At 45.6% G+C, this 25,012-nt stretch overlaps 1 protein-coding gene across 4 annotated transcripts in view; it reads right to left on the reverse strand.

Moving 5' to 3' along the window:
- The window catches only part of LOC147678852 (uncharacterized), a 121,551-nt gene that overhangs the window by 91,230 nt on the left and 5,309 nt on the right, over positions 1 to 25,012 (reverse strand). For all 4 annotated transcript variants that reach the window (XM_086946278.1, XM_086946280.1, XM_086946281.1 and 1 more), the window contains exons 2-3: positions 21,890 to 22,010; positions 4,120 to 4,230 (exon numbers count right to left, since the gene is read on the reverse strand). In XM_086946278.1, the coding sequence (XP_086802404.1) occupies positions 4,120 to 4,230; positions 21,890 to 22,010 (232 nt within the window). The remainder of the gene's footprint in view (positions 1 to 4,119; positions 4,231 to 21,889; positions 22,011 to 25,012) is intronic.

Genomic DNA, 25,012 nt, shown 5'->3' on the forward strand with positions numbered 1-25,012 from the left:
ACATCGTAAACAACCGGGGGGAGGATAGTCCTGCGATCATTCCACCTTTAATGTTCATGCATATATTCTATTTGTCATCGATGTGTTCTAGCTTTATTGTAAAGTGCTCTAAAGCCTCACGAACACATGCCTGCAATGTAAAAATCCCAAATAAGAACAAACCCGCCAACTCTGCCCAGACCAGAAGCGAAAATACATATTGTAGCAAGGCATGTGCATTCTGTCTGGGTCCATAACCAATCAGAAACTGACAAGCCTTACAACAGCCAATCTAAAGGCACTTAAGCTTCCGCTGCCCTCTCCTCCACATTTCACGGACAATTGTCAAACGGTTAGTTTAGCCAATCGTAAGCCAAGGTAAGCTTTCCGGGGCCTCACATCCAATTAAAAACTGATAGTGTCTGTATTTAGCCAATCATACGCAACGAGTATCAGCAACCATTCCCCCGATCCCCTGGCTTTCCTCACCGCTAACATAACTGGTTCCCCCGCCGCGGTTGGCTGTGGACCCTGGATGTTACAGCTGTGGCCCGGCTCGCCAACGCCATAGTTTACTGCATTTCGGAGCGTGCGCCTGCTTCAGGCACACCGCAATACGTGTATTTAGTTATTTGAGTTGTGGCTGCACGTAGGGGAGGTGGGGCGAGTGTTGCTTGTTAGTACTGATTTGTGCTTTACCATTCTGATGTGTGCTGTATCCTGTCCCCGACTTGTGCTATACCCCTCAGCGTGTGCCCCAACATCCTGATTACTGCTTTGCTCCTCTGTGTGGAGCCCTCCCTTCCGATACGTATCCAGATCCTCTGATCTGTGATTTCCCTCTGTGGCTTGTAGTTTTCCGCCTTGACGTTTGCTTTACCCATGTGACTTGTGTTTTATTATTCTAGTTTCTCCTTTACTCTTTAATACCTGCTTTACCACTCTGCTTGTCCTTTACCTCCACCATTTCTGTTTTACTTCTCCATTGCTTTAACCCTCTAACTGTGCTTAACCTCAGAATGTGTTTTACCCCTCTGATTCGAGTCTTGGCGCCAGCTCAACCTCCTGTGATTATGGGCAAATCACTTAATCTCCCTGTGCCACAAAAATGTAATGTGACTTTGTGTAATGTAACTGCTGCTACATAAAAATGCAAAAGAAGTGCTTTACTCCCTTTATTTGTACTTAACCCCTTTGATTTCCTCTCACCTACCCCCTCCCGGGGGTGCACCATTCTCTGGATGTGTACCGGATCCTACTTTGGGGTGTACTCCAGGCACCTTTTCCCCAATTTGATAAACTGCATGTGCTATTTAGGGAGTATAGGGCATCTTGCCGGGCGGGGGCATCCTTTATGCCGTGGTAATCTCACTGTGGTTGGTCCGCTCAGTCAAGTGAATGGGGTGCGTCGCCCGCCCCTCCCACTGGGCTTCAAGTCATTTCTGAAGCCAGAGACACTATTCCCTGGGGAGGGCAGTCACACTGAGGAACTTCCTTCCAGTACACCTCACCTGGTGGGGCCCCCCACTTCTGCCTTTAATACCAGTTAAACTACTCGTTCTGGCTCGGAGGACTCCCTGTACGCTCCATGATTTGTAGGGGCCCCTCTCCCCCACTACAGCCTGTTTTCTCAGACGTCCTCCCATTTGGCGTGCTTGTTTTCTCAAGCAGGCCCCTGGTGGTCCCTGCTCTATGTGGGGTTGGAAAGCAGCCCCTTGCGGGTCAGACCCGGTGCATGTTGTATGTGTGTATTTTCCTCGGGAGGGGTGGGGTGGGGGCAGCGTGATCTCTGCGGAGATAGGGAGAGCGCCTGGGCTGCTGGTGAGACTGCTTCACTTTGGCCTTTCCTAACCCCCTCCAATGAGCTCTCCCTCCCGAGTGTCACTTTTGTTTGTGAAAGGCCCCCAAGTGCGCGTCCATTCGCACACACCCCCTGGCCCTTGGTGTCTGGGACAGCCCTGGGCAGAGGATGGGCTTCACTGGGCTTTGGAGAGAGCGCTGCCGCTGAGCTGCAGGTCCGGGCACTCAGGGGCAGGGAGAAGCAAGGTAGGGCACGAGGAGCGAGGGCAGAAACAGGGTAGAGGTAAAGGGCAGGCGGAGAGGACGGTGAGGGCAAACAGGTTGGAAAGTGATTAAAGGTAGTGGACAGGCGTCCGAGAGGGGCAAAAACAGGAAGAGGCAGAAGTGTAGAGGTGCAGGGCAGGTAGTGAAACTTTGTTTTCAATGTACCAGACCCACGCTCTCTCAGGTCAGCCAACACAGGATTGGTTTGTGTCCCAAGAACCAAAAGAGTTAGATGGGGAGGAATGGGTTTCTCCTATCAAGCGTCCATCTTATGGAACTCCCTTCCCGTGACAATCAGGTTAGAATCCAATAGGGCTGTTTTTAGAAAATTGATAAAGACTTGGCTCTTCTCAAGGCCTTAAGATCTGTTGCTGTCTGCACTAAACTCACTCAGCGCCAAGACGCAGCGGCATAAGTGCGCTTTATAAGTACCTCAGTCAGTCAGTCAGAAGGAGGGGCAGAGAGGAGACAGGAGCAGGGTGGGCGAGTTATAAAGTAGGGACGATGTTGTGTTAGCAGAGTTAAGAGGTAGACCTACAGGGCTTGGGGAAGAAGCTGACGGGACCGCGGAAGGTGCCACCTGGAACTATAAAATCATTATACAAAGAATCGTTCCTCGAAAATCGACAGGCTAGTGTACTAAAAGGTTGTGATGTCAAAAAATGTAAATAGCTGTTCATTATAAAAATGTAAATCTCAGACATTTACATTGGTAATTAACACATTGTAAAATGCAGAACATCTACACTAAAAGATGGTCGCCATGCTTTACGATGGTTACAGCTAAATGTTTCCCAGCAGGCAAGGTGAAAACGACAAAGGAGGGCTGAAAGAAAAATGTACGATAAAATGAGAGTTCTGGACGACGAAAGTGATAAGAAGAGGTACAGGGAAGGGGAGGTGCGCTAGAGTTGGGAAAAGTTTAAAGCCATGTCAAGGGAGGCAAGCGGATTGCACGTTTGCCTGTGAGGTTGCCTCTGCCCACCGTGAATGGTGGTTTGAAGGCGAGCGGGGCTGGTGCAAGGGACAGAGGAGGTAGGATACTTCCCATTACATTATTAAAGATACAAAAAGAAAGGGACATAATAGGGGAAAGCATAAAGGAAGAAAGCAGTAGGTACATGGGTGGTGCATTTGGTTCTTATTTCTTAGTGAAATCCTGATGTGTCTGCTAAGAGTTGCTAAGAGTTTTTAGGGGGTTTTGGTGCTTTGGGCAAGCAATATTTTGGGGCCCTTGTTAACAATAACGTTGAACTGTTTACACATTTTCATTTGATTCAAGTCCTGGTGATGCAAAAGCACGTGACGTGAATAATATGCTAAATGTTCAGAAACAGGGGTATGCACACAGACGTAAAGTTCCTGCTGTCCAGCGCTTGCCACTTAAAAAGTATAGATAAAAAAAAAAACATTGAAAATGCAATAGGTCTCACCTTTGATTAAGTTAAAGCCATTTGCTTTACTAAGGGTATTGTATAGTAAAGCAAATGGCTTTAAATTAATCAAACGCGAGACCTATTGCATTTTCAATGCTTGTTTCTTGTTCTTGTCGTTGTGACTTATTTTTACAGGTTTCTCTCCCCCCTCGCCATTCCTCTTCTTCCCTGTTCCTTCCCCACAATCCCTCCCTCATTTTGCTCCTTCATGTTATGCATGGAGCTTGTGCACAAGTGTGCATCAGTTGTGTGATTGTGCACTGGTGCGTCTGGATAAATGAACATGCACTTTTGTGTGTCCGAGTATGCGGCTGTGCGTCAGTGCATGAGTGCACAGCACTTGTGTGTTTTTTAATGTTTGGTTGTGCTTTCATACAAGTGTTGATAAATGCCTGTGTGTGTGCGCATGCAAGCATCATGTAGTCTCCTGCATTTGTTCTCATTACTCTGCCTGCACCTGTGTGTGTTTGTGTGAGTGTGCAGCTGCGCACTTGTGTATCTGTGCATAAAGTGGCATGCACATGTGTATGAGCGTGTGATCGCGGGTATCTGGAAAGCTCTACCTGCACCTTTGGGTAGAGGGACTCTGATAAGGGAGTCTTTGCTTTATTATCTGGTTGCAGATGCTGTTCTTACTTACGCAGAGAAGGACCCAGCACTTGTTGACTCTCAGAGAATAGTTCTTCCGCAGCGCAGAGATCTTCATTTTCTTTTGCTCTTAATGAGGAAACCGTGGTGGCAATAAGAGGTCCTGTTACCAAAAAGAAACACAAACATGTCTATAGATGGATCATGTAGAACAAATAAATTATTTCTCAATAGGTTTACTACATGCAAGACATGGGTTAACAGGACTGATAGCTACAGCAGCTTCCTCTGTGATGCCCGAGGCATTCCTTCAGTGTGAAGATGATGCAATTGAGAGATACAAAGAACAGATGTAGGAAGCTGCTTCTTTATGAGATATATCAATAATCTGATATATCCTGTAAAAAGTCCAGGGGTTCCCTTAGTAGTGCACAGGGGCTTACTATGCGATCCCAAAGTGCTCTGTTAGGGAATAGTGTGGTCGAGCAGCCTTAAACTTAATATAGAGGAGTGAAAGTCCCAAATACCCACAATGATTAATAAATTACAAAACCACTTAAGAAGGAGATTCAAACTAATTCATAAAAATAACAAGTATGTTTATATAGGTTTAGGCATCAAATAAAAGTCATTCAGGTAAGTACGTTTTTAAAAATAAATTCTTTCCACTATAAAAACTGGACACTTCGTGCAATTACTGAGTTCTGCAATGTTATCCCATGGAAGGAAGAACAAGCTCTGCAAACAGGTATAGTACAGCCACTTACAAGACCAATCTCCAGGAGTTAAGGAGAGTGGTGGGCGAGGTCCAAGGCAGCACCAGCAGTACACCACCAGCCGCACAAGGGTAGTCAGGTGCAGGGTGCAAATCAGCGCCAAGAGTACAGTGTGTTTCAATCGGGATCAGTCACTGTATAAAGAGACTGCAGGCTCTGCCGGGGAAGCCGGTCAGGATGTACCATCAAGTTGGCTCAGACCTTGTGATGATTGGGGGCAGGATACCTTTGGCCTTCTTTCCCAAGGACCAGGGAAGCCAGGTGCACGGAGGGCCTTAGGTGTCGGGTGTTTCCGTACAGGAGCAGGCACGGTACAGGGGGCCTAATTGCAGAGGCTGCAGGTGAAGTCAAGGAGTCCAGTAGGGGGGGACCAAAACTCGCTATTGACTTTGTTCACCTGCTTTTTGCCAGTGGAATCAGCCGGGCCAAACCAGAGAGAAGCGCAGCGCCTGGGGTTTTTGCCTGCCCGCCTCCCGCCGCCTAACTCCTTTGCCATCACGGAGTAGGGCCGACGAGCGGAGCGTGGGCGGGCATTTACAAAACTACATTCCCCAGCAGCCCTAGCGGCATACATCGAAAGTGTTTGGCGCCAGGAGGCGCTTAAATAGAACGTCGGCTCCGACGAGCGGGGGGACCAAATCTCGCTATTGACTTTGTTCACCTGCTTTTTGCCAGTGGAATCAGCCGGGCCAAACCAGAGAGAAGCGCAGCGCCTGGGGTTTTTGCCTGCCCGCCTCCCGCCGCGTAACTCCTTTGCCATCACGGAGTAAGGCCGACGAGCGGAGCGTGGGCGGGCATTTACAAAACTACATACCCCAGCAGCCCTAGCGGCATACATCGAAAGCGTTCGGCGCCAGGAGGCGCTTAAATAGAACGTCGGCTCCGACGAGCGGGGGGACCAAATCTCGCTATTGACTTTGTTCACCTGCTTTTTGCCAGTGGAATCAGCCGGGCCAAACCAGAGAAGCGCAGCGCCTGGGGTTTTTGCCTGCCCGCCTTCCGCCGCCTAACTCCTTTGCCATCACGGAGTAGGGCAGCCGAGCGGAGCGTGGGCGGGCATTTACAAAACTACATACCCCAGCTGCCCTAGCGGCATACATCGATAGCGTTTGGCGCCAGGAGGTGCTTAAATAGAACGTCAGCCCCGTCTCGCGGGACGCTGGGCAAAGGGCGGGCCCTCTGTGGCCCTCAGAGGCCTGAAGAGAATGGGCTGGGCCAGAGACCCTGGTTTACGTGAACTGACCCCTCTTTTTAATGCAACAAGTGAGACTTTAATTCATTTTAACATTTGTGTATAGTCGCATTGCAACTTAAACACGTATTGTTTCCATTTAGGATGTCTAAGGCTAAAAATGATAAAACTGCAACTGGCCATAGTACTATTGATAATTACATGGTAAAAAAAAGTCACTCAGATCAACAGTGAACGTCGGGCATCTCTAGGGAAAGGGCCCCCAGCAACAGCACTGGTTGAGACGCCGCCTCTGATAGCGATGGTCGCTGAGGGAGAGGCCAGCGTCAATGGTGCTGCTAGAGAAAACCCGGTTACACCGATTGTGGTAAGGGCTGAGGTTCATTTAGATCACCAAGATACATCTAGTGAGGATTTGGAGGAAGTTCCGCCAGTTATAAGGCCGGTACGCAACTGTAGGAGAACACAGATAAAAGGGGGTGGGAAACAGAACAAAAAAACTACTGCTGTAGATTCTGCTATTATTAATGTCCCACTTAATAACCCCTTTGTGTTTACTGGAAATAAGGAGAATAATTTAAATGCTAATATTGCACAACTGGTTGCCCTCATAAAAAACCTCGAGTCTAAATTGGAATTTAAGGTAGAGGAGGCTATGAGACCTTTAACCACCAAGATAGACACTTTAACAGCTGAGATGTCCAGGCTTGGTGGTCTGGTATCTTCGTACCAGGCTGCAGTTACTGGATTAAGGGATAACCCTGGGGAAGGCAGACAGGCAGGGATGGTGCGGGGAATAACTCAGTCGAATTCCATTAATACGACGGCAGTACATACCACTATGAGTATGGCACCAACAAAAGCAACCACACCAGCCCCCCAAGTAACAGTGGATCCACAGATTCAGTCTAACCCTGTTTCAAGACAGGGAACAGATAGCAGGTCGCACAGGAGTAAACGCTATCTTAACTTACCGCCTGACTGTGCGCCATTTGTGGTAGTCTTAACTAATGTCGCTCCCTGCGGTACTCATCCTGCCTCACCCTATGACGAGTCTCATGCCTCACTTAAAAACAAAACACTACCGAGTGGTAACAGTCTGGATATGTTTCACAAACTGGTCACTGAGGATTTATACACCCACTTGAAACATGAGAAGAAACACAAGAGGTGTGCTGACAATTTAAATACACATGAACGCAAAGCACTAATAGAACTATGTAAAATTCCCGATGTCACCATCAAGGAGGCTGACAAGGGTGGGAACATCGTGGTCATGAACACGAAAGATTACAATACTGAAATACTCACACAACTAAGGGATGACACTTGCTATGAGAGACTGACAGCAAATCCAATGGGACACTTAAAGGTTAACATCAACACCAACTTAGAAAAATGGTGGCATGAGGGCCTCATTAGTAGGGAGGAACTAACATACTTAAAAGTAGATAAACCAAGGTTCCCCTGTATCTATACCTTACCCAAGATACATAAGAACTCACAATATCCACCAGGGAGACCGATCATCTCAAGCATAGGGGGCCCCACGGAGAGACTTTCGCAGTATGTAGATAACTTTCTACAGCCACTGGTACGTAACTTACCAGCATACATCAAGGACACGAAGCACATCCTTAGTATTTTGTCAGATGTAATCTGGGAGGATGGCATGATTATGGCAAGTTTAGATGTCACCTCCCTATACACCAACATCAGAACGGATCTGGGTCTCCTGGCAGCCAGGAAATTTCTAGAAAAAAGACCAGCATCTCAGTGGGCCCACACCGAGATGCTATTAGACATGATGAACCTGATACTACAAAACAATGTTTTTTTATTTGACAGTACCTGGTATCGTCAAAAACAGGGGGTAGCCATGGGCTCCAGGTTTTCTCCTTCGTATGCAAACCTGTTCATGGGTAGGTTCGAGGAGGAGTGGATCTGGGGCCCACATGGCACTAAGTGGAGTGAACACATCATTTATTGGGGTCGTTATATAGACGACTGTCTGTTAATTTGGGCTGGAGACATGAATAGTCTCCTAGAATTCTGTGAATACCTAAATTCAAATCTGATGGGAATACACTTAACTCACTCTATAAGCACTACCCAAATAGAATTTTTAGATCTGTTATTGTTTATTGAAGATAACAAAATACAAAGTAGACTTTACAGGAAACCAACATCATGTAATTCCCTTTTACATGCTGGGAGCTCACACCCAAGACATCAAATTCAATCCATTCCCTTCGGGGAATTTACTCGAGCAAGAAGAAATTGCAGTAAAGATGAGGACTTTGCAAAATGCAAAAATAATATGAAGAGAAGGTTCATATCTAGGGGGTACAATATGGATATGATTACCAAGGCAGAACAGAGAATAGACAAAACCCCAAGAGAAAGGACTCTTTGTGAGAAACAGAGAGGGGATAACACCAACAACAAAATCAGACTAATTACAAATTATGATGATGCTGCAACGATATTGAGAAACAGCATGAAAAAACATTGGTGGATTTTAAACAATGATAAATCCCTTAACCAGTATATCACAAAAAATCCCCTTATAACATATAGAAAGAGAAGAAGTATAAAATCCTGGATAAGTCCAACCTACCCAATGAACACGAAAACAGTTCCTGACTGGCTGACACAGAAAAGCATTGGCTTCCACAAATGTGGAACATGTAAGCTATGTTCCATGGCAATGAACAAAACCAAAACATTTCGCAATTACAGGGGCAAGGAATTTGTGATCAAACAACTACTGAACTGCAATAGCTGCTTTGTAATCTATATGATTAATTGCAAATGTGGTAGCTTTTACATAGGCAGCACCATAAGACCTCTCAAAGAGAGGATCTTTGAGCATGTAAGAGCCATAAGACATCAGGACACAAGATACAACACTGCTACGCATGTCAATCAATGTCCCAAACAAGGCAAACAAAAAATCATTAGCTTTTGTGCAATAGACCAGGTAAAGAACGACCCGAGAGGGGGTAACAGAGAACTAGCCTTGAGACGCAGGGAAGCGTCATGGATACTGACTATGCGTGCGGTTGAGTACGGCATGAACGCTGATCAAGAACTGCATTATTTTTTGGGTGACTGACATATAATAGTGGATGTAACATTGACACCACATGTATATTTTGAAATGCCATAAATACTGTATTGCACACATTAGATAACCATCATATATGTAATGTACCCTCTAATAATGATTTTTTGTTCCTCTTATTTTGTATTTCCAAAATTATAATTTGTGAATTTTGGAATAACATCCGAAATATACAAGGAATGTAAAGAACATACAACCTTTTAACTTGTTATATGCAATGTTATGTATATTCATAGTTGAGATGATGCATATGTCTATGGATACTAATATTTTATATATGTCAAAGGATACATATATAATACTATGATCTCGAGACCCCACAGTTCAAATGCGTTACTTTTGGGAAAACTTTCACTTTATTGTTTTTATTCGGATTTACTTTGACTAATCAGTATATTTTGACTGAATTTAGTCAATAGCACATTTCGTCTGCACAGAGTTTTGTTAACATTAAGAGCACTATCTGACACGTTATGACCCTGGTGTTACATTGCAATGGATGGACACCGTTCAATAAAGGCGGACTGGGACGACTCGAATAACTCGAGCGCGATTCGGAATAGAAACCGGAAATATAACAATAACATCCGGGTTACTGAGGCTGACTTCCAATACACGGAAGACCGCGCAACGGACGGCTTGGTTCTCGCAGCCCCGGGACTCCAGTACTGAGGAGGTAAGAGTAAATCAATCACTTAACCGTGAGGAAAGTATAGAATACGACCATAATCGCTCGCACCTCATAAAATACTTCGCCACTATAATAGTTCCGTTTTTCTCAGATTTTGGCAGCAGGGAGCAACTTCCCTTCAAATAATAACGTTGGAGGAAGGACAGATTAGATAAAATCTGGGTTCCAGTGAATACTCTAGACCAAGACGGAATATAACATTTAGAAATCAAAAGGTAAGCCCTTGACCTGAATAACTATGAGATATAAGAGGAATATTTATCCTCCCAAACAATACATTAGTATAAAACATAATCTTATGTAAATTGTAGATTTCATAAATACAACGACCAAGATCCAGAAGTATACTACTACCCATGCCACATAAGGCTGGGTCGGAATTAGAACCAGTCAGAAGGTACGTTCATGATACTGGTATAACACTTATGGTAACTATATCATGTTTTGAAAATGTGATGATTAAATAAGCTGACAATTTGAATATCTCCTTACTACTTGGTGATTTCAGGCGTAAAGTGTGTAAACGTCCAATATCAGGTAAGCCTGAGTATTATGTACTCAGCACCCAAATAAGTTTGATAGATCACAATTTGGACACAGTCTTTTATAGATCAATCAGAACCGGCACAAGTACTCACGGGAGGTAGCACATTACGTGGTTACAAAAAACTGGGATGAGCACATGAACTTCATTTCTACGATATAGTATAGCACAACAATAGAATGAAACTTCACGAACTGTGGGGTACCCGCACTATCTCTCGACAATGAGAGACTCTCACCTTCTCTCCATGGGAGATTACTGATACTCCCGCCTCATTTTTCTCTCCTAACGCATGATCCCGCACTGCTTAGGGATATATATGGAATATATCACTGCCCACTTGCTTCTGTAGAAATACAATGACTCAGTGTATAATTAATGTAGATGGGATAATGTATCTCGTAACTCCAATATTCTCTGTATTGTATCTTTTCCCAGCCCTGATGAAGTCGTGGGTTCCATCCCAATCGACGAAACACGTGTTGGCTGGACTGGAGGAAAACCTCTAAAAATTAAATGAAGTCTAATCTTTACCAAACTTGTATTATATTTGTGAATTTAAATATTGTCGTAACTTTCTTTTTGATAATTCTTGTTGGTGTGACAGGCTTTGTATATATAAAAACAAAACAGTGTCATGGCTTAATAAAAACTGTGGCTTTCCAATTGCATATTCTGATAGTGGCAGTCAGGAGGGTGAACTGGGTGGGCCCATCGAAATAAATGGGAAGCGGAGACTGCATTGTTGTGAACTTTAAACATCCCCAACATGTGGCCACCGCTCTCTTAAGAGCTTTGTCACTGATATATAACGAGAGCAGTATATGTGTCCGACCTCTGGGGTACTTCTATGCTCATCTCTGCCATAACCCCCCCCCCCCCAAAAAGGCTGTTTAGTCCAGTGGCTGAAACTCAGACCCAGGTAATGGACACCCGCTTTCAGTATAATATTGTTAACCCGAGGGGATTTGGAAACGTTACCAATACACAGAATAGACTAATTTTTTGGGCCAACCTAAGCCTGGGTTTAACATCAACACACAGAATAGGTACAACCTTTTATCTGGCCTGGACATGTGCGACTGACACGAGATCCCTGTGGGTCAGGGCATCTCAATCTCAGATGAATTGGTACCCATTCTGAACTCACAGGATAAAAATTGTGGTAGCAATGTTGTCTCGTGGAATATTGCGGGGTTGGCTGCAAAAATGGCAGACACAAATTGGGTCAACTACATTAAGCAATTTAAGGTTATCTGCCTACAAGAGACATGGTTGGTCGAATGTGATCTTTTTCTAGAAGGGTACAAGGCCTTCTATGTCCCGGCCACACCATCATTAAGAGGCAGAACTAAGGGTGGACTGGTAATTTTTGTTTCTATCCTTGTTACCTGTAAAATCAGTAGAATTGATGCAAATGATCCTGGTATGATGGGTTTGGTTTTAAATGGGGAACACACTGCCGAGTATGTTTAGTAAATTTTTATAATGCTGCCAATGTCACTTCAGTATCTAACTCCGTATCTGTCCTGCATGCTTTTCTCACTTCCTCTCTAAAGGATTTCAATCATAACCTCATGATTGTGGGGGATCTCAATGTCCACTTGTGTGGAGACCCTCTGCACAAATGCATAAATGATTTAAGTTGTGAGCGTATGGAGGGACTCCACCTGGATCATACAATGGCTGGGGAACTATGCAATGCTCTCCTAGATAACCTGGACCTCTCCCTGGCCATGACACTCAGGGATCCATTTAAATGTTTTGATACTCCCACTTTTAAGGGGCATGGGAGGGGCACCTTTATTGACCACATGTTGTTGTCCGCGACATTGCTGCCTTTTCTGGATTCGTTTGATATTGTCCCAAGCGAATTCAGTGACCATAATCCTTTAACAATCTGTCTGAAGGGACCTTAGCTTACTAATGAAAGACAGATATGTAACTCCGGGAGGCTGGGTACCACAGATGGGAGGCGGCGACTTAAATGGTCAATGGTGACTCCAGACTTATTGTATAAAAACATTGTAGATACCTGTACTGAGGATATTGTGAACTGCACTCAGGTGGGGGCAGACCCACGAAGGGTTCTCACTGCTTATCAAAATCTGTCGGAGAAGGTGTCAGAACTGATGTTGGTTCCAGCAAAGATGAGTGTGGAAAAATGTGGGCCAAGATGGTTCAATCATGATTGCTCCAAAGCTGCTCGTAATCTCAGGCTAGCACTGGCAGCTATTCCGAGAGTGCAGGAAAATGTCAAACTGTGCCGCAGAGAATATAAGTCCATTCTTAAATCCCATAAGGAGTCGCTAAGAGTAGAAGCGTGGAACGAGTTACTTGATCCCTCTACCTTAAAATCCAGCACCAGATTTTGGACAATAATTAAAAAACCATTCCTGGCAGAAGACCCGGGTAATGGTCTGGACTGTTGTATTACCAAGGAAGAGTGGGAACTGCACTTCAAACAATTATACACTTCTGGGGTACCGGTTACAACTGAGAAATTGCTTGATGCTAGGGGAGGTGCTATTAGGTTTACTAATGGTGAAGTTATGGTGGCTATTGAAGGACTTACTGCCAGAAAAGCCCCAGGGCCTGATGGGATTCCCCCAGACTTGTATAAGTCTGACCCACACTTCTGGGCTCCCATCCTGGCTGCGGTATTTAATGCAGCTGCCAAAGTGGGCTGTCCTATCTCCTGGGGACTATCAACGATTGTTACCGTATTTAAAAAAGGAGATAAGGGCAGTCCTCACTGCTACCGGCCAATTTCATTAATTGACTCCATGGTCAAAATTATGGGGAGAATTCTACTACAGAGAATAACATGCTGGGCGACTGAAAATAACATCATGTCGATCTCTCAGTGTGGTTTCTGTGGGGGGCGCTCCACCATAACCCAGTGCCTTAACCTCTTCCTTGTATTGAGCAAATATACCATTGTACAGAGGAGAACTGTCCATCTTGCCTTCATGGACCTTTCTTCAGCCTTCGACTGTGTTAACAGGGGGGGGGCTGTGGAAGTCCATGAGGGAGAAAGGTGTGGATTCAGGGATAGTCTACTTTCTGGTGGATATGCACAGTAATACCAGTGCTAATGTCAAATATTCTGTAAATAGGGTCACCACTGGTAATTTTGACATAAAGGAGGGAGTGCGTCAGGGTTGCATCCTTGCCCCCTTCCTTTTTAATTTGTATATTAATGATTTAGATGATTACCTACAGAAAGTACAGGCAGACTGCCCCAGAGTTGGCAGGCGGGGTATTCCAGTTCTTTTATACGCAGATGATGCGGTTTTAATTTCAAGAACGGAGAAGGGACTCCAGGCGCTTTTAAATGCTTTCAACACTTTTATGTCTGACCGAAATCTACTGGTCAACAACTCCAAATCATACATTATGCATGTTGGCCATAAACCCAAAAAGAATTTTATTTTTAAATTGGATGATGTCCCAATATCAATCATAGAAACATTCTCATATCTTGGTGTCCTGTTTGATTCCAAGCTTAACTGGGGTCCACACCTGGCCAAAAAGAAAGGTGAACTGACAAGGACTAATGCTTCTGTTTTTAACTTTGCGACAAAACTGGGTAAGAAGCCAACTAACGCAATGATTAAGCTTTATAATGCCAAATCTGTTGCTACAGCTGCATATGGTAGTGAACTTTGGGGATATGTGGCTGGAGAACAGTTGCAGGTTGTCGAAAACAATTTCCTAAAACGTCTACTTTGTGTCCCCACCAGTACACCCAACCTGGCAGTACATGAAGAACTGGGAATCCAGTATCTAAGTGACATTTTTTCCTTAAGGCCTCTGACTCGTTGGGTGAAACTGTGGATAAATCAGGACATACCTCTTACCCATTTGATTGTAAGAGATCTTGTATCTCAGGACAAATACATGTGTGTCCCTTGGTTAAAATATCTGAAAACTTGCTTTTCCAGGCTAGGCCGCCTGAATTTGTTTGAAAATCCTAGCGGAATTGTAAAGGGGGATATAACAGCAATCAAACAAGCCTTCTATAAGGACAAGTTGGCTCAAAGGGAAAGTGAGGAGCTTATGAAACCAAGAATTAGGAAATATGTGATGTTAAAAACTTGTGAAAGCATGAAGCCATACTTAATGAGTAGTTACACCTCTCATGAGAAATTCTTGTTGACTAGGTTTAGATTTGACATCTTCCATCATCTTTTAATTCGACCGAAGTCAGACATTTTTAATAAGGTTAAAGCACCCTGTGGCTGCGACGGGAAGTCTCCTCAGGATATGCTGCATTTTATGTTTTTATGTAGGTTTTATGAATATCCCCGCAAACGTTATCTTGTTGCACTTTTAAGGAAACTTCATTTTAACCAAATCAAACCTGCCTTTTTCTATTTGCAGCTTCTGTACAGCGATAGTGTCTTACAGGTTAAAGAATTTTTAAAATTAACCGTCAAATTAAGGAATTGCTTAGACCAATGATGTTGTACTTACCATCTGCACTTTACTATGTATCTGGATCAATTAATTGGCAATGGGCTACGTGTAATATGATTCTTGTATGTGACTATGAATTATTGTAATATTATGAATAATGTTTTTAATCGTATTATATATATGTGTACTTTTATGGTGTGAAATATAACCGAATAAAGTCTCTATTGAATTGAATTGAGTCCAGTAGGGGTGAAACCATGAGGCGCTCGAGCTCTGGGGGGCTGGGGAATCTTGTTGGCACCATTGGCTCACTTCAACTCGTGCTGGAGGCAACCGTTGCAGTGGTGCTTCAGGTTTAGGGTTTTGGTGGTTCCGGAGGCCTCAGAGTCTCCTTTGGAGTTGTTTAGAACAAGTCCGCTGTACACAGGAGGTCTTGCTCTTTAGCAAAGGCAGGCAGTCCTCCTAGGTTTCTGAAGTTTTATTTGATTTTGATTTTGAAATTTATAGAGCGAGCAAACGCCCAAGGTTCACCATGACACCTATACCAGACCGAGAATTAACCGAAGAATAGCCCTGTCTTAAGAGCCTTCCTGAATGGCAGGAGATGGAGGATGGCCGTTATGGTGAAGGGAAGGGAATTCCAGAGTTTGCTTGCGGCCACATAAAATGCTCTATCGCCCCATTTCTTTTTTGGTTCTCAGTACCACAAACAGCAGTTGGAGAGATGAGTGGCGGGGTCTTCCAGGGGAGTGCCAGCTGAAGATGGTTTTTAATCTTGTAGGAAAAGGGAGCTGAAGCGCCTTATGTACCATACAGAGTGATTTAAAGTGAATGCGCCTATTGAGAGGGAGCCAATGGAGGGTTTCTAGTCCTTTCCCAGCAGACTGCCTTCTGGGAATGTCCAGAACAAGTTTTGCCAACGCATTCTGCACCACCTGAAGTTTATGCTACGTATTCTTGTTTGAGTCCAGGTACAGCGAGTTACAGTTGTTCAGTCAGGACATTACTAGGGCAAGAGCTACCTGCTTACGTGCCGGCCGCTGGATGAGAGGGAAGATTTTATTAAGCATTCTAATAATCCAGGTGCAGGTGGGGATGGTACGAATCTGAAGGAGACCATTGGTTATGGATTCCTTACCTTAGAATTACCCCCAGGTGTCAGACTGGATCCGGAGAATGTTTTCTGTAGCAGTACCCCTGCGTGTCAGTAGGTGGTGTCGGTCGACCCCGCGTTCGCGATCGCCGGGATGAAGTTGCGGTATCTACTTAGACGCCACCCATGCGCGCTGATGTCAGTTCTTTCTTTTTCTGAGCTAGGGAACTCAGATCCGAAGAGAGCGGTACCTCCAGTCATTTTTCAACGGTCTTTTTTTAGACTTTTGTCAACTTCATTTTCGAGTCGTTCCACTACTGGTGCACAGGGATGTCACATTGGCAGACTGGCTTCAAGCCTTGTGACTCCTGCCACAAGCTTGATGTCGGTGAGTGACCCACATTTAGTGTGCCTCTGGTACCTGGAGCGCGACCACGACCCGAAGCCATGCTCTGACTTTCCGGCCATGGCCCGAAGTCTTTGCAGGAGCAGTCCCGAAAGCTTCTCGAGGCCTGGCAGTCGGCTCCGTGCCGCTCGAGAGGGAGGTCACGGGACTAGTCACAGAGCCATCACCACCACTCCTCAGCGAATTCTTCATCTTCAGGTAAGTCGAAGCACAAAAAGAAGGCAAAGACGCACCGTCGGTCTTTGCGTTCTCACCGTCCATCGGCTGACGCCCAATGTGGAAAGTAGTCCTCCGGCTACGCCCGCGGAGCCTGTTGAGTCGGCTCTGAGCCTCCCTTCTTTTCCGGGAGCCGGAGAGAACCCTGCCCAACTTTGTAGCTTTTACGAAACCCTCCACTCCTTCTTTGGGCAGCCAGACTCCACCGGCACGCCTTCGGGCCCCCTTGGGAAGAAGATGTTTTCTTCTGCCAACTTAGGACTGCAGTCAGTGAGCACTGCATGTCTCTTGGGCCGTTACACCCACTCTGTGTGGGACACGGTCAAGCAGGTGCTGCCACAGTGCTCAAAGGAGGTAGGGGCCATCCTCTCCAGTGAGGCTGCTAAGAATAGAGATGCAGCGAAGTTCGCCATACAATGTGGGCTGGACACCGCCGACTCGCTAGGCAGGACGATTTCAACGTCTGAAACCCTGAGACGCTATGCCTGGCTGAGGTCCACTGGCTTTGTGGGCGATGTCCAATCAACTCTTTTGGACATGCCCTTTGATGACCGTCGCTTGTTTGGCAACAAAGCGGACAATGCGCTTGAGCACTTTAAGGATTCTAGGGCTATGGCCAGATCCTTGGGCCTCGCTACCACCTCTCCCCCGTACAGTCTGCTTTTCGCCCCTTTCGTGGCTATGGAAGGGGTGCCCCAACACGTTCCACCCAGAGCCACAGGCCTGTGCAAACTGTTCAGCCTCTGCATGGCTGGGGACGTGGGACCCAGCCTCATGGGTCAGGGGGCCAGCAGGCGGGTCAATCCACCAGTGCCCCTTCCGCAGCAGCCTCCAAACGTTCCTAGTCCGACCCTCCAGGACCACCAGTTGCCAGTGGGCAGCAGGATTCGCCATCACCTCCCCCACTGGCAGAACATTACGTCAGACAGGTGGGTTTTGCAGATAGTCCAAAAGGGCTACTCCCTTAACTTCAAGACTATCCCTCCATCCATGCCAACTACATTCCACCGCATGTCGGAGGATCAATTGCCCCCTTCTCCGCCATGAAGTTACGGCTCTTTTGGTCAAGGGAGCCACTGAGCGCATCCCTGTGCCAGAAGGAGGTTGTGGTTGCTACTCCCACTACTTTCTGGTGCTCAAGAAGGACAAAGGCCTGCGTCCTATCTTAGATCTCAGGGACGTCAACCGCTTCCTCAGGAAGGAGTAGTTCAAGATGTTGACATTGGCTCAGGGTCTGTCTGCTCTCGACCCTGGAGACTGGATGGTAGTGTTGGACTTGCAGGACTTCTATTCCCACATTCCTGTCTTACCGGCCCACAGGCGTTACGTACGTTTCACAGTAGGCCATGAGCATTTTCAGTTTACCATGCACCCCTTTGGCCTAACAAGCGCCCCTCGGGTGTTCACGAAAGTGATGGAGGTGGTTGCAGCTCATCTGCGCAGGTCAGGGGTGTCAGTCTTCCCCTATCTTGACAAATGGCTGTTGAAGGCGGGCACGCCCCAGGCTGTCATATCACACCTCCCGACTACGGCGGACCTCCTGCATTCGCTGGGGTTCACTATCAACGTGCCAAAGTCACACCTGATTTCCTCTCAGAAGCTCCCTTTCATCAAAGCAGTTCTGGTGTCCTCTCTCTTTATAGGTCATCATGTCTGCTTCTCTGGTGTCAGGGACTCCCCTAAATATTAAACCAAGGGGCATTAGGGGAGTGTAGGGTAGTAGCCAATGGGCTAATGACACTTTGGGTCACTACGCCCCCCATATGACCACTTCCTGTGGGAAGTGGGCATAACCCTGTCCCAGACTTCCTAAGTATGTTGTCCCAAAGATGGCTACTTCTGAATAATATTCTCCACCTCACAGTAGCCCACCTTAGGGGTGGTACTAGCCTAGAAGGGGCACATCTACCTGACTAGATAACTGTCCCACCTGTCCAGGTGCCAAGGGGGCTCTGGACAGGGGGGTGGCTTCTTCTCTTTTGAGGGAAGCCAGATTTGCATTAAAAGGTGTCAACTTCTTTGAAGATCGTTGGCCGAAGGAGGCTAATCAGAAGGTCATCCTGTCAGATGGGGTGTTACACCCTCTTCCCGGACAGGCTTTTGTTCTGGTCCTCCTGAGAGCCAGGGGTCTCTCCCTAGGAGGTCAGACCAGCATCTCAGGGGGCAGGCTGGTAGAAACCAGTCAGCAAGGACACCAGAGGCTTGTAGGTTAGCAGGGGCACCTACAGTGCATGTATTGGTAAAATTGACACGGACATCAGTGTGGGGTTAACAATACGAGAAGTTTGATATCAAACATCCCGATTTTCAGTAAAGCCACCATGGGGCTGGGGAACTCATTTTCACCAGTGCCAACACATTTTGAAATGATTTCCATGGTCGCTTGTACTGGCAATAATAGGACTGCCCAGCACAGGGCGTATGTGCTTATGCAGGTATGCCCTCACATGTAATACTCCGCACCCTGCCTTAGGGTTGCAGTTCTGCTGCAGGGGTGACTTACAAATATTAAATGCAGTGGTAGGGGACATGGCACACAGGCATGTGTGACATGTCGTATTTTCACTTTTTTCTGCACCAAGACACATAGCCTGCAATGGCACTCCTGCATGCGCTCTGTGAGCGGTCCCTTAGGGTGGCACAATTAATGCTGCCGCCATTAGGGGCTCTCTTTAGTACCTCAAGCCCTATATACTAGGGTACCATTTACTAGGGACCTAAAGGGTGCTAAAGGTTTTGCCAATTGCTGGACAAATTGTACAGTGCTGGGTAAGTGCTTTGGCACTGGTGACCTGGTTAGCAGGAACCCAGTGCACTTTCAGTCGAATTCACATCATTTACCAGGCAAAAAATGGGGGAGACCATGTCAAAAAGGGGCACTTTCAACAGCAGTGGTTGCATTCACTCTGTCCTAGCTCTTCTGCTCATTCACTTCTCTACGTATGTCGCACTCTCTACTACTGTGCACTTGTCCTTCTCCCTGCCTGTCTTTTTCTTTCTAGATTTCCCTTTGGTTCCATTTCTCTGCTGATGTGCACATGCCTTCCCGGGTCTGCACACTCCTTTATAGTGAACCCCTTTGGTCTGTCTCTACTTCTTACTCTGGCCTATCCTGATGCCAAACCTTAAGGGGCTGATAGGGGTTGAAGTCGAGCTCTAACCACCTGGTGCCGACACCCGTCTCTAGAACCTCAGCAGCACTGTGGGCCTGACGTTTGTCAAGATTTTCATAGAATTCAATTTTTACGTAAAACGAATATCGAGTAGCAACTAATGGGAACGTCAGCTCTAATCGGGGAGAATCATTACTATACCGATCCCCCAAAACAAGCCTTTTTAACCTCTTCCCTCTGACTCTTCCCCTCCACATTCCACATCCCTTTTTACTCATCCCAACCCTCCTACTAATGCTATGACCGCAAAAAACAAAAAACAAATTCTAAATCCTTCACTCTTCTGTCCCTCCCCAATCCTTTTCAATTAAAATAACAGACTAACATGTCCACTGCTCAAATGTCATATTTCACTATACTAATTCACCACTAATCCTTTATGTGTTCCAGAGCAGCGTGCTACTCGCCGACAAAAGCGATTCAACACCTCATCAGCGGTTGCAAGCACTATATAAATGCAAACCTTTTTCCCCTCTTCTATCCCTCCGCTACCCTTCTCTATGCAAATAACTGAATACCATATCCACCACTCACATTACTTTCATATTTCCCTATACTAATTCACCCCTAATCCCTAATGGGTTCAGGAGTAGCGTGCTACTCACCAAAAAAGTGCTTTAACACCACATAAGGGGTTACAAGAGCAATATATATACGTGCATACCTTTTTCCCTCTTCTGTCCCTCCGCTACCATTCTCAAGCCAAATAACTGAATAACAATATCCACCACTCAAATTACCTTCATATTTCACTATACTAATTCAACACTAATCCTTTATGGGTTCTGGAGTAGCATGCTGCTCGCCAAAAAAGCGTTTTGATGCCTCGTCAGGGGGTAGTAAGCACATTAAAAATGTAATTACAATACAATAATGTGAAGAAGGAGATTGAGGATTAGCAGAGATGTGTTCACTTTCACCTTCTGATGCTCCACCGGTCCGTGTCCACCTTGTTTGGCCCGGGTTCACCCTGCTTAGCACCAGAGTCACCTGACAGATACTGAATGTCCAGACACATCAGGTGATCATCTGTCAGAGAAACTGGATTAAAGGGGATGGATGAAGCGCTGTCTGTTTTGGGACTTCATTGGAGTCTCACATCGAGACACCTTTTCTTTTTTTGCCATTTGTAGAGACTCCAGATCTGGCATCTACTTCAGAAGTCTGAATTCATGGTCACAAATTAAAATCCTGGCAGGTCCACTCAGCTGTTCACCTTTCCGAAGTCAATAAAATGACTGCTAATGAGCAGGGTAACAATAAAAATATTTCATTCCGGGCCAAGATTCCTCAGCCAGTGAATGTATGCTTTACAAATACACATGCTATACAATAATGTATTCATTTTTTTGGGCTGACAGGGACCAAGGCACAATTATTGGTTTGTAAATGAGAGTGCAATTTATGAAGTGCCCTTTGTACTAATAGGTTGCGCTTCGAATTGCCCATTCACAGGGGATTTATAAACAATCGGCATAATGAATACTAATCAGGCAAGCTGCAATTTGCGATACCTCTTTGACTGGCACCCAAACCAGGAATGAAGGCTCGAGATGCACCACAGACCTCAGTCCTTGCATTAACTTTCCAAAACAGAGAACATTTTTAAACCACATGTCCATTAAGGGCACGGGACTGCTTTAAAAAAAAGGTTTCCTATTTGTGAAAACATAAGAAGGAGCAGGCAGTGGTTCTCTGATTCACAAAGAGAACCTGTAAATCTTGTGTCTTGAGAGCAAATCATTTTTTGAACCGAGAAATAGAATCCACACAAATCTCAATGAAAAAATGGCATACAATTTAGCAAGTCTTTGGATATGTTTCCTCAATAGCTTGAGGGGTGAAATTTCCATCTTACAACCCTGGTCTATGGTTCATGTTTATCTGTCTCCATCCTCTGGTTCTTGTGGACTTCTTGCTGACATCATCAGGAGAGATTAAGTATCATCTGAATGGCCTACTGGTTTTAATCTATTTTCCCTGGGTGTTTGTAGTCTCACCACAAGTTTGCCATGACAAAACTTTCAGGAATCACTAACATTGTTGCCCGCTAATCAAATGTTTCCTTCACAACCCATTAGATGCTATAGGCAGTGCTGGTTCCCTCCTCAGGAATGCTCACTCTTGCAGTTCCTAGACTATAAAAACTAAATATAACAAAAGATAAAGCATAGCATTTTACCAAGCGAAATCAGAGCCTGGTGGATTTCCTTCATCACATTCCTGTAAAGTTCCTTCTGCCAGTCGTGTAACAGCTTCCACTCCTCTTTGGAGAAATAGGCGGAGGCATCGTGGAATGCGACCTGTGCAAGGACAGAAAAGGTTCAATCACTTTCCCAGTACCGCCAATCAGAGAAGACTAATCAATCACAGAGCAAGACTCCATTTAGCAAAGATTGTTCTTTCTCTGATTAATGAATAAACAAACTCAGCTCCTCTGCCCTGTTCAAAGCAGAGCAGTTGTTACTGTTCAGGATCTTCCAGATGAGAGAAACAAAACAGGAGATATTAGAAGCAGAGACACTGAAATTCCTTGAGACTAGAGAAAGAAAGAGCTATATGCAGTGAGCGAGAGGCAGAAGGAGAGAGGCAGAGACTTTGTGAGTGAAATAAGCAGAGAGAGTGAAGAGAGAAATTGAGATGTTGAGTGAGATACGTCTTTGAAAAAGATATCTCAGGAAGACAGGAGATGCTCTAAGACAGGGGGAGTTGTACTGAAGGGAGAGTGGACGCTCCTACTAAGCACCCTCACTAGGCTTTGAGCAGCTTTGGTCAATACCAGAAGATGGTGCCTGTTCTCTTTCACCCAGGTCGACATCCAATTCCAAGTTTGTTCCCATAGAGGCTATTGGAGTGCCACAAACCTGCACTGCCCTGGGACTAGTATGTGAGTGTGTTGAAGAGGACCATCATTTCTCAGCTCCAACTTACTTGACACTTAAAGGTGGTGGAGCACTCCTCTACAAAAGGCATCAAAAACACTAGGGCTCATGTAGGACACGTGTAGTTCAGTTTGCTGTTCAAATTGATTCCAGAGGTGTGGTGAAGAAATCCTTAATCCTCAATACATAGGAATCCTCACACCTCCCGTGAACTAAGGATGAATTACCCTTCAATTCAGTATTTTACTCTACGAGCACAGTAAACAGCAGGCAACACATCATTCTCACATACAATTCACCGGTCACTGAGACGGGTTAAGGTCACTTCAAGGTTATAGCACCCTATTTAGGAAGGGCCAGAAAAGGGAAGAAAGTAATGAAAAGGGCTGCTTTTAATGGTTAAAGGAGGGTTGGCGTTCCAGTCCCTTGCATGTTTTGCAGGATTCCTTTCACACCCCCATCCCTCCCCAACACTCATATTCGGAGATCAAACCCATGATCTATTTGGTGTCTACTGAGTATTATCAAAAAGGTAATGTCCATGGGGTACATCCAAAGGAGGTGATGGGAGTGTGGACTGATGACTGGAATATTGCAGAGAAAGTGTTGAGTATGTAAGGAAGGTTTAAGGCTTACCAGCCCTATATCTTAAAGATGTCAATATGTACAGGCAATTCTCTTACCCACCTCAATCCCTAGAGTACGGTTATAAAAAAGGTATCATTAAAAACGTGAGGGCAAAAAAATGTGGCAGTGCTACCTGCAATGTGATTGAGCGATACAGCCATAAGCAAGTCCTTAGCCCCATAACCAATAAAAACTACTGCAATAGCTGTGATAATATCAGTACTGGCGCCTGTACCACATGACGTGATAAACACAACATCCACAATTTAACCACTCACTCAAGCATTCAATATGGACAGAGGCTATAAGCGCGGTGAGTACAGAGAAAGTGCCCCAGGGTACAATGACTATTAGCTGTGTGCTGGGCAACGACTTTAGAAAAGACATGAAAACAGCAGGAAGATTATTCATGCAGTCTTCAGAAGTGCCAGCATTAATTTTTATATAACAAGTGAACAGAAGTAGCAGTCTTTAGTGGCAAAATCAGGAGAAAAGTGTAGGAGAGAATAGTCTCTAATGACCAATGTTTAAACCCCACCAACACCCTATGTATTTCTCACATGGCCCTCTGTAACTACCCCAGTACAGTTTCCTGTCAACAACTACATGAGATTGATGAAGCAGTGGTCACTGAAAAGCCATTGTGAGAACCTAGATAAAGTGCATGAACCGTCAAAATAAAGGTGTGAATGCAGCATTTACAGTAAATTGCTCTGGTGCCCCAAACAACACTTCACCCCATCAATCCCCACAATCCCCCTCAATACAGCTTCTTCAACCTCACTCTATTCTCAAAGCAACCAACCCACCAGTTCATTCTTGAAGAACAGCACAAAAAGCTCCAATTCCTTCAATGCTAAAGAGCAAGTTGGACTCTAGCAACACCCTTTATGCCGGGATTCCCACACAACTCATTAGAAGGCTACAAAACATCCAGAACTCAGTAGCCAGACTCATCTTCAACCTCCCACAAAGAATGACATCACACCACACCTCAGAGAACTACACTGGTTCCCGATACACAAACGCACTCAATTCAAACCACACACACACACACACACACACGGCCCCACACACCTGAACAGTGTATCTCACTCCACCATCCACTCAAGAACCTCAGATCTGCAAACTCCTACTCGCAAACATCCCACGCATACATAGAACCAGATCAGAACGAGCATTCTCTTACATCGCTCCTACAGTATGGAAGGTCCGCTCACTTCAGATCAGAGCCTCCTACTCTCTTCTTGACTTCAATTAACTAACCAACTACAGACAGGGCTAGGCTCACACCTGCTCAGCACCAGGATGGCCTTGCAGGTGAGCGCGCTTTACAAAATAACATAGCATACCTGAGGACAGCAAGCATCAGACTTTATGGTACAGCCGCTGTGAGTGAAAGAAAACCTACTTGAAGACTGTCCTGGACAGTCAAACCTCTAACAGGGTCAGTGGGGAAAGGCATCAAGTGTAACAATTCCTAAATAGACAGTACTGAACCTGTAAGGCCTGGGGAGGATTCAAGGCTCCATCACTCAACACAGTTTGCGAAGCTGGACCGAGGGCCCCACAACTCCAGGTCACCCCAGCACCAGTCACCCTGGGTGAGAGAGCCTACCTTGCCAGTGCTTCCACTTCATGCAGTCAAGCTATGTGCCACTCTACCACATTGGTCAGTTTGGCGCCTTCAGGTCTTTGCAAGCATTCTTTCTGTGCCCCACAACGGAGGGCACAAGGGCCCATCTTGTGAGGGCCTCCTCCGACTACACCGTCCTCTAATAGACCACAGAGCTGTT

Source organism: Lissotriton vulgaris, chromosome 12 (assembly GCF_964263255.1).
Source record: "Lissotriton vulgaris chromosome 12, aLisVul1.2, whole genome shotgun sequence".
NCBI lineage: Eukaryota > Metazoa > Chordata > Amphibia > Caudata > Salamandridae > Lissotriton > Lissotriton vulgaris.